The 9,903-nt window shown below is 45.5% G+C and overlaps 3 protein-coding genes across 3 annotated transcripts; all 3 read right to left on the bottom strand.

Moving 5' to 3' along the window:
* Positions 1 to 955: 955 nt before the first annotated feature.
* Positions 956 to 1,705, bottom strand: LOC137287797 (ribosome-binding protein 1-like). The gene has a single exon (XM_067820185.1). It carries the CDS (start codon positions 1,703 to 1,705, stop codon positions 956 to 958), a length of 750 nt encoding a protein of 249 aa, XP_067676286.1.
* Positions 1,706 to 1,709: 4 nt separating this feature from the next.
* On the bottom strand, positions 1,710 to 2,129 carry LOC137287796 (uncharacterized PPE family protein PPE62-like). Its single transcript, XM_067820184.1, has one exon. It carries the CDS (start codon positions 2,127 to 2,129, stop codon positions 1,710 to 1,712), a length of 420 nt encoding a protein of 139 aa, XP_067676285.1.
* A 42-nt stretch (positions 2,130 to 2,171) lies between these two features.
* On the bottom strand, positions 2,172 to 2,861 carry LOC137287795 (uncharacterized PPE family protein PPE40-like). Its single transcript, XM_067820183.1, has one exon. It carries the CDS (start codon positions 2,859 to 2,861, stop codon positions 2,172 to 2,174), a length of 690 nt encoding a protein of 229 aa, XP_067676284.1.
* Positions 2,862 to 9,903: the final 7,042 nt, after the last annotated feature.

The following is a 9,903-nucleotide window of genomic DNA, read 5'->3' as shown; positions in this document are numbered from 1 at the left end:
TTCCTGGTATTTTTTTCCTGATTTCACGAGTAAACATGGTTGTATACTATTTGCAATTGTGTCAATTTTAGAGATACAGGGTAACAGTCTAAAAACAGATTTTTTCCCTCTATTTCCAACGATACTTTAGTATACATGTACAGTGTGTGCATACATGTGTGGGTATATGAGAGATAATATTCGTCATAACGCCTGTCATCATAATTGTATATATAATTCACGGTATGGCTGGGTGTGGATTATGTATTGCATCTTCTCTCTTAAAAGGTGATTAAAGTTCGAATCCTGGTTCAGCCCAAACGTACTATGAACATAACGTTTTGGCCGCACCCCTTCGACTGGATGTTTGAGGAGACAGCTGGTTTGAACTCTCAGCAGCGCATAACGTGTGTGTGGACACTGCAGTAACATCTGATGTTCAGTTTCCATGTTATATAAAAATCCCGTGAAACAGTAAATACAAACAACAAAATAATAACTAAGAAACATAAGCGCGAGCGCGCACGCACGCACACACACACACCAAAGTAATAAATAGTTTAAAACCCTTAAGAAAACAAATCAATGCCAGCATTGACTCACAAGTAGCAAATATAATAGAGGTTTAAATTCCGTGATAACCACCCGAGACTTAACATGGCGATGAAAGAAGACGAAATTAACGAACACATTTTATGTTTTTTATTCTGATAATACATGTCAGTTGACAACTGATTGATGTAGTATATTTACAAGTAACTGATAATACATAACTCTGTGTGACCCAAATGCCTATAAACACTTTGAAATGTTCTTCATAAAGATGCTAGTTGGTTGTCATATTATCCCATGCACCTTGTGGAAAGGCACCTGTTTTCTCGTTTCATCCACAGAAAGTTATTCATTATTTAAACAAAAAACCCAATCATACATGAAACAAACCATTTTTTCTATGTGGAATGTTGCAGTTTGCTTTTTATTTACCCCACAAACCGCATCCCGTCGCCCATCTTCCCACACCCCATCCGCCCCGTCGCCCGTCTTCCCAAACCCCATCCGCCCCGTCGCCCGTCTTCCCACACCCCATTCCCCCGTCGCCCATCTTCCCACACCCCATTCCCCCGTCGCCCATCTTCCCACACCCCATCCGCCCCGTCGCCCGTCTTCCCTCACCCCATCCGCCCGGTCGCCCGTCTTCCCACACCCCATTTCCCCGTCGCCCGTCTTCCCACACCCCATCCGCCCGGTCGCCCGTCTTCCCACACCCCATCCGCCCGGTCGCCCGTCTTCCCACACCCCATTCCCCCCATCGCCCGTCTTCCCACACCCCATTGCCCCGTCGCCCATCTTCCCACACCCCATTCCCCCGTCGCCCATCTTCCCACACCCCATTCCCCCGTCGCCCGTCTTCCCACACCCCATTCCCCCGTCGCCCATCTTCCCACACCCCATTCCCCCGTCGCCCGTCTTCCCACACCCCATCCGCCCCGTCGCCCGTCTTCCCACACCCCATTCCCCCGTCGCCCATCTTCCCACACCCCATCCGCCCGGTCGCCCGTCTTAACACACCCCATTCCCCCGTCGCCCGTCTTCCCACACCCCATCCGCCCTGTCGCCCATCTTCCCACACCCCATTCCCCTGTCGCCCATCTTCCCACACCCCATTCCCCCGTCGCCCATCTTCCCACACCCCATCCGCCCCGTCGCCCGTCTTCCCACACCCCATCCGCCTAGTCGCCCGTCTTCCCACACCCCATCCGCCCGGTCGCCCGTCTTCCCACACCCCATTCCCCCATCGCCCGTCTTCCCACACCCCATTCCCCCGTCGCCCGTCTTCCCACACCCCATCCGCCCCGTCGCCCGTCTTCCCACACCCCATCCGCTCCGTCGCCCGTCTTCCCACACCCCATTCCCCGTCGCCCATCTTCCCACACCCCATCCGCCCGGTCGCCCGTCTTCCCACACCCCATTCCCCCGTCGCCCATCTTCCCACACCCCATTCCCCCGTCGCCCGTCTTCCCACACCCCATTCCCCCGTCGCCCATCTTCCCACACCCCATTCCCCCGTCGCCCATCTTCCCACACCCCATTCCCCCGTCGCCCATCTTCCCACACCCCATTCCCCCGTCGCCCGTCTTCCCACACCCCATCCGCCCCGTCGCCCGTCTTCCCACACCCCATTCCCCCGTCGCCTATCTTCCCACACCCCATTTCCCCGTCGCCCGTCTTCCCACACCCCATCCGCCCCGTCGCCCGTCTTCCCACACCCCATTCCCCTGTCGCCCATCTTCCCACACCCCATTCCCCCGTCGCCCGTCTTCCCTCACCCCATCCGCCCGGTCGCCCGTCTTAACACACCCCATTCCCCCGTCGCCCGTCTTCCCACACCCCATCCGCCCGGTCGCCCGTCTTCCCACACCCCATTCCCCTGTCGCCCGTCTTCCCACACCCCATCCGCCCCGTCTCCCGTTTTCCCGCACCCCATCCGCCCCGTCTCCCGTCTTCCCACACCCCATCCGCCCAGTCGGCCGTCTTCCCACACCCCATTCCCCCGTCGCCCATCTTCCAACACCCCATCCGCCCCGTCTCCCGTCTTCCCACACCCCATTCCCCCGTCGCCCGTCTTCCCACACCCCATCCGCCCCGTCGCCCGTCTTCCCACACCCCATCCGCCCCGTCGCCCGTCTTCCCACACCCCATTCAGCGGTCGCCCATCTTCCCACACCCCATCCGCCCCGTCGCCCGTCTTCCCACACCCCATTCCCCCGTCGCCCGTCTTCCCACACCCCATCCGCCCCGTCGCCCGTCTTCCCACACCCCATTCCCCCGTCGCCCGTCTTCCCACACCCCATTCCCCCGTCGCCCGTCTTCCCACACCCCATCCGCCCGGTCGCCCGTCTTCCCACACCCCATTCCCCCGTTTCCCGTCTTCCCACCTACGTCACCCGTCATCCCATCCCCCGTCACCCGTCATCCCACCCCCGTCACCTGTCTTCCTGCACCCAATCCCCGTCACCCGTCTTAACACATCCCATCACCCATCATGCCAACCCGTCACTTCGGGCTCAGGGAATAAAAACACACATAGAGGGTACATCACCCCATGTTCCCCTCGTGACCAATGGACAATTTATACTGTTTCTTACTCTCACGTCTGATTAATCATACGGCTAGTCTCGCTTAGAAACAGCGCTAGGACATATTGGCATTTATATACCCTACCGTATTACTATATAAAAGGACAAGGCCCTTTGTGGTTAATATCACACTAAAACTCCGAACAACTCGAAGGTGGGAACAAACGTTGTAAAAATAAATATTAAATTTTTGATATGGCTATATTTTAATATTTTTATAAAACGAAATACCCCAAGGACAGTAAGATAGGCGCATGTCGATTGAACAGGGAGCGCCATGTTGATTTCATTCTACAGCTGAAGGTGCTGGAGCCGGTAGTGTCATGGCTGTTTGTTCTCGTTCAGGGACTGAAATTGAATTGTGCAAATGGAGCACTGCTGTTCCTTGTAAACAGGCAAATGAAACGACGAAAGCATTCATCACACTGCACCTCACTATTACATTTATGAAAAAGTCATAAATGACACACCATCTGACCTGGTCAACACTCGGCAGACTCCGGGACATACTTATGTCTATGTACATTTATAACCACTATCTGGAAGGAAGTATACTAGTGAATGTATGTGCAACCCTCTTTATTGCTGTAACAACAAAATTTAGAACTTTCTCTATCGGGATGTTGAGGCAACTACCATCTGTATGACTTAGGCAATGTCAATGAGTAATCAGCCAAACTCAATAAATGTGAGTTGGTAGACTTAAACAGTACGTTAGCCGTCGGTCGTGAATTAGAACTGCTAGTACACCTGGGTGACAGGATGTGTCGGTTGTAGGAGATACTCAGGCAGAAGCTTACACACCTGCAAAGCACCGGTTTTCCAGTTAAGCATTTGCGATCAATTTCGTTGCTACACCCTGTGCTACCGTACAAGCCATCTGGGTGTAGCTGCCCTAGCTAAGGAAGAAGGACTCGCAGTTCCTTCTGGCGTCCATCCCAGTTGGCCTTCAGATGGTGGTCCCAACTCTCCTGCTCTGTACATCCCACTGACTTCAGTACGCTTTCTGTTGCCACTGGCCTCCACATGTAATCTCTTGTCATCACATTGTACATCCATAACATTTGTCCTTATCTCATTCACCATCGTACGTGTAAACATGACACTCAAAGAAGTTCCACGGGGTTTCTCTGGCGCGGATGGCCTTTGGGTCCCAGGACCCCAGGCAGGTTACAGCCAACACCTCTCCTTGCTGACACTGGTGCTGAGTGCGAATACAGCTCGTCATGTGCGTGACATGAAATGGGTATGTTGAAACCCTACCCATAATGTCTGTTGACGCTGATGGTACTTCAGGCTCCTGCAACACGTACATTCACTTAAATATAATCCAATCAGAATCTAGCCTCAACGAATGAATGCGTCGGTACAACAAGCCCCACAAAGTAATAATAATAATAATTTATTCACCCGAAAGGGAATTTGTTGTACATCAGCTGATGTGACATGTAAAACAGTAAATAGTACGTATAACACTGCGAGGATAACAAGAACAACACAGCATTTACACAAGGGGGTTATGGCATGACATACATAACAAATAATAAATCCAGCAGCAGCAGCAGCATTGACAACTGGTATAACAAATGAACAGTTGGGTAAGAGTTTTATCGTGAGTGGTGTGTAATTTGAACATTAAAACACAGCACTCAGAATAGGCTTGAAAGAAAACTGGGTACAAATAACACTGAGACGAATGGCTGGTGCCGAAGCAACCTATTTAAAATGGAGACGATAGTAAAACTACGGAACGTAAAAAGTGAGGTAGACGAATGAAAATGAAACCGATAAAAAGTTAGAGTTTAAAAATTGGCGAACGAATGAAAATGAAACCGATGAAAAGTTTAAATTGGCGATGCTGGTTGCAATAAATGATTTTGATGCCCTGTTCGTTCTGGAAAGTGGAGTTTGGAATCGGCGTCCGGAAGGTTGGAGTATAAATTCGAAGTGAAGAAAATGCTCGGAGTCGGAAGCAATTTTGGAAGCTAGTTTTTCAACATGCCACGTATCTAAGAGAGTTAGATTTTCCAGAGACTCCTATTAATTTGCTGTCTTAATTAATGATTTTGGACGATTTGTTTTTATTTTGTTGTTAAAGGGAACCAAACCAGCTTTGTGTGCTAAAACAAAGAATGCTTTGAATAAACGTTTTGTAATATAAAACACGTGCGAAGAAAATGACATTAAAAGAGTTGAGTTTCCGTAAGAAGTACAAACTTTGTTGGCATTTTTTGTAGATTCTGTCCGTGTTCGCAGTAAAACTGAGCTTTTCATCAATGATGGTGCCGAGATATTTGTATTCTGGAACAACTTCGATGCTGCAGTTATCAATCAAAACGGGTCTATACATGGATTTCTTCATTCTAAAGTCTATAACAATTTCCTTTGTTTTCTTCGTGTTAAGAACTAGGAAGTTGTCATGACACCAATTACAAAACTCTACTGTTGCTTGGTGATAATGTCAACCATCGTTGTTAGTTACTAATCCAAATATAGGGCAGCATCATCGGCACATTTTACAGTTAGAGTATGCTTCAAATCATTTCTGCAGTCATTATTATACATTGTAAATTGGACTGGGGAAAGTACACATCCTTGCGGAGCACCTATATTTAAGACCGTGTTTTAGAGTGTGTAGAAATGGCTCGCCCATATGTGAGGCCATATGATGCCATATTTGGGATTTTTCTTAGTAAAGTACAAATTCTAGTACATTTTTGGTTGAGTCCCATCCGGGATTCGAACCCGTACCCTCAGAGTCAGGCACCTGCCAGCATATAAAGTCAGCCGCGGTGGAAGTCGCGATGGCTGAGCGGGCTTGGTGGCTAACTTTTCTATTTCGAAACAAACGGGTTAAAAAACCTCAATAACGAAATTATTGTTCGATGTGCAGTTGAGAAACGGGGTGACATATGGTATTCCCAACTGATCAAATGACAAATCGCAAGTACTTGAGTGCTCCACGCTAATAACTCACTGTTGCTTGGAGGGTTCCAATACAAAGCAACATTGGCCAATATGGGCAGATAACTCTTCGCCTTTCCCACGTCGTGCTTTGTCTCCGTCGGCAATCATGTGCGGGATGTTCCATGAGCCAGTCTCAGGGATCGAACCCCACATTTCGTCTTTAACCATACCAACGGCATTCACCGTGGCCTTTATTCCATGGGGGAAGCCGGTAGAACTGAACCACGACATGTACGGTCTGTCCTGGCATCCCATGGAAATAAATGCTGACACAACATCGAGAGTTGAATGCAGCAGTGTAGCTGTGTAGCCATGGACAACAATAGCGTCACGTGATACGCAGATCCCACCTCATATTGTGACGTCATATTCTGTCTCACTGCAGCCATGAGCACTAGAACTACCAAATACTGAACAGGGAGTTCCTGTCATAAGACACTCTCTTACAAGTACAGAATTCGATTCGGCCAGCCAGCAGAGTACTGTGCTATGACTTGTGACATACTCGCTTTTTTAAAGAATTACAGTTACATATTTCATTAGTTTTCCTCAATTTTACAATGTCTGTGTGCTTGTACCCTAAGGCACGTGCTATCAGAAACTGACTCGATCGCTGTCCGTGATTGTCGTATTTCATTGTTTTGCCCTGCTTTATGGTCGTATTTTCACGTAGGTCGCCAAGACCGCACTGAACAGCCAGTTAGCATTGCCGTGTGATACAACACGCACCTGAGGGTTATACCCAGTGGGTACCATATATATATTTCCCATTTTGTTGACTCTACGTATATTTTGTTGTTGAAGTCTAAGTCTGCACACCCTCAAGTTGCATATGTATTATGTTCCAGGATACTTTAAATGACATAACATACAGTTTAACACACAGCTTGAATCTCTCCTGGCGAGTAACGAGTTTCTTTGCGTTTTATTATGTTTATAAATATATGTATGCATATATGTATGTATACATGTATATATAAAATGACTGGACTAAATTTGCTTGGCAATGTGAAAAGTGTAGTGAACGTTTCATATATGCTGCAAAGATCAATTTAAAATAAAATATATTTCTGTAAATATCCTATACTCACACGCAAAAGCAACGCAAGTCCAGTATAAAGTGCACGTGTACATTGTATGTAATTTTCAACATTAAATACATGAAATGTCAACAGTCAGACAGGTAAACATGTGACTGGGGACATTTTACTGACAGCAAGGACTAGTGGCATCATTAAGTCTTCGAAATTTAAAGGTGTTGACAAGAACAGATCTCACTTGTGTTGACGGGTAATGTGCCGGTCTTGTCGAGAGGTGTTGATCGAAGGACGACCGAGGAATTAAGGTCATCTGTGGTCGGTGTGGCATACGTTGTGTCGACGCTGGAGACGGTAAATCGTGGTTATGTTTATGTTGAAATGCAACATCTTGGACAGACTCCCTACCTCCCAAACGTCCGAGTGCCTGATTTCTCTCAGTTTAAATTAAGCGTGGCATTGTTGAACAAGGAGTAACGGGTCCAATTTATGTGCATAGTCGTATACCCACCAATTGTTATGACAATTCATTCATGTTCAATTTCATCTCCAATTCCCAAATATGTGCATTTGTATGGTGCGTGTTTTACGAGGGCGTTCCAAAGTGCATCAAAAATTATTGCTAATACCATTGGGTTTCACATTATCCCAAACCTCATACTAATACGGGACTCCGAGTTTGATTCCTATTGGGATCACAAAAATCCTCTCTTATGCATGTGAGCAGAGACCATACATTATATGGTCTCTGGTGTGAGTATATACGTATTACATGCATTCAACTCCAGAACTCTTTAGCCGAATCGGTTCAAGCATGTAAAACAGACTGGAATGTAAACATGGAATGCTTGAACATCCATGCTTATGAGACTCCGGCTAATAGTAAGATGAAATGTAACTCTTTGCTTAAAAAAAATAAATATTTTTAGCCATATCTGACTTAGAGCACTATGGCACCTGGAATACGGTTCTCACTAAAGAGCATTGTCACTGAATAATACCAGTAAAACATACATATTCACAAAGCTTTTATTCTCAGGAAGAATGTTCTACCCACACATGATCAGCCTAAATATTGTACTACAGGCATGTGGCCGTCCAGTATGAAATAAATATTCATTGACTGACTGACACTCTCGTGAAATACCATTCATAATGTTATAATTGTTACATTCTGTGCACTGGGGCAGAAGCATTATTTGTCCTTTTTATAAATCTGGTGGCAAAATTAACCCTAATAATTGCAGAGGTATTTCTCTTATTGATTCAGTGTGTAAAATATTCACTTCCATTCTTAACAGTAGATTACAGGTTTGGTGTGAGGAGAAGAATATTATTCATGAAGCACAGGCAGGATTTAGGAGCAATTATTCTACCACTGACCACATTTTCTCACTTCAAGCTATGGTTCAGAAATACTCAGTTAAGAAAAAAGGAAGGTTCTACTGTCTGTTTATTGATTTCTCTAAGGCCTTTGATACAGTTAATCACAAAATTCTGCTGTCAAGTCTGAAAAGAGTTGGTGTGGGTGGTAAATTCTATAACATCTTGGTATCAATGTATGATAGGTTGTCAGCCTGTGTTAGAACATGTAAAGGTCTGTCAAGCTATTTTGATTGTAGTATAGGTACTAGGCAGGGCTGCATCCTCAGTCCCCAACTGTTTGTTATCTTCATTAACCAGCTCATGCAAAGTATGGAGCAATTTGGCGGCCGTGGTGTATTTATTTCACCTGACGTTAATAACCTATATGCTCTAATGTTTGCGGACGATGTTTCCTCAGTCTCAGATACAGCATTCCAGCTACAGAAGAAGATTCATGGCCTTGAGAATTTTTGTCGAGTCACTGGTATGAAGGTCAATATTGATAAGACTAAGGTTATTGTGTTCAGACATAGTGGGCCCCTTAGACAGTATGAAAAGTGGTTTCTTTTTGGGCAAAAGCTGGAAGTTGTTTCATACTACAGGTATTTGGGTATCGTGTTTACTCCTAGGTTAGTGTGGACTAAAGCTCACACTACTCTTGCGTCACAAGCCAATAAAGCCGTTATGGCTATCTTTAGATTCCAAAAACGTGTAGGTTTTCTGTCATGTGCAGATCTTTTTAGAATATTTGATGCTATGGTAAAACCGATTCTCTGCTACGGTTCAGAAATTTGGGGTGTTACCCACTGTAAAATCATCGAACAAATACAGATAAAAACATGTAAATATTTCTTAAAAGTTGGTAAAAATACTTGCAACAACATGGCACTAGGTGAATGTGGCAGATTCCCTCTTCAGCTTACTTATATGTCAAGGGCAGTTAAATATTGGTGTAGACTTTTAACTCTCCCAAGTTGTAGGTTGCCCCACCAGTGTTATTTAATGCTAAAGTCACTAGATGAATCTGGACGAACGACTTGGGCATCTCATATCAAGAATATATTATATAGACTTGGGTTTGGCTTTGTCTGGATTGCACATGATATTGGTAATATTGATGTCTTCATGTCTGTTTTTAAACAAAGACTATCTGATAATCTTTCACAAGACTGGTTCTCATCGCTACATAATACAACCAAGTGTTCTAATTATATACTCTTTAAGTCCACCTTGAATGTTGAATCCTATCTCTCTATAGATATTGCCCCATATTTGAGAAATTCTTTAACAAAATTTAGATGTGGCAAATATAAACTTTGTTCTGAGACTGGCAGATACAACAATATCCCTTATGATTCAAGATTCTGTCACTTTTGCTATCAAATGAATTTGTATGTAATTGAAGATGAAATACATGT

The sequence above is a fragment of the Haliotis asinina genome, chromosome 6 (assembly GCF_037392515.1).
Source record: "Haliotis asinina isolate JCU_RB_2024 chromosome 6, JCU_Hal_asi_v2, whole genome shotgun sequence".
Lineage (NCBI taxonomy): Eukaryota > Metazoa > Mollusca > Gastropoda > Lepetellida > Haliotidae > Haliotis > Haliotis asinina.
This window is presented reverse-complemented; position numbering and strand designations above follow the sequence as displayed.

Bases quoted from the DNA above. Each gene is read 5' to 3' on its own strand.
- LOC137287797 (XM_067820185.1), bottom strand. From the start codon at position 1,705: ATGGGGTGTGGGAAGACGGGCGACGGGGCGGATGGGGTGTGGGAAGAT.
- LOC137287796 (XM_067820184.1), bottom strand. From the start codon at position 2,129: ATGGGGTGTGGGAAGACGGGCGACGGGGGAATGGGGTGTGGGAAGATG.
- LOC137287795 (XM_067820183.1), bottom strand. From the start codon at position 2,861: ATGGGGTGTGGGAAGACGGGCGACGGGGGAATGGGGTGTGGGAAGACG.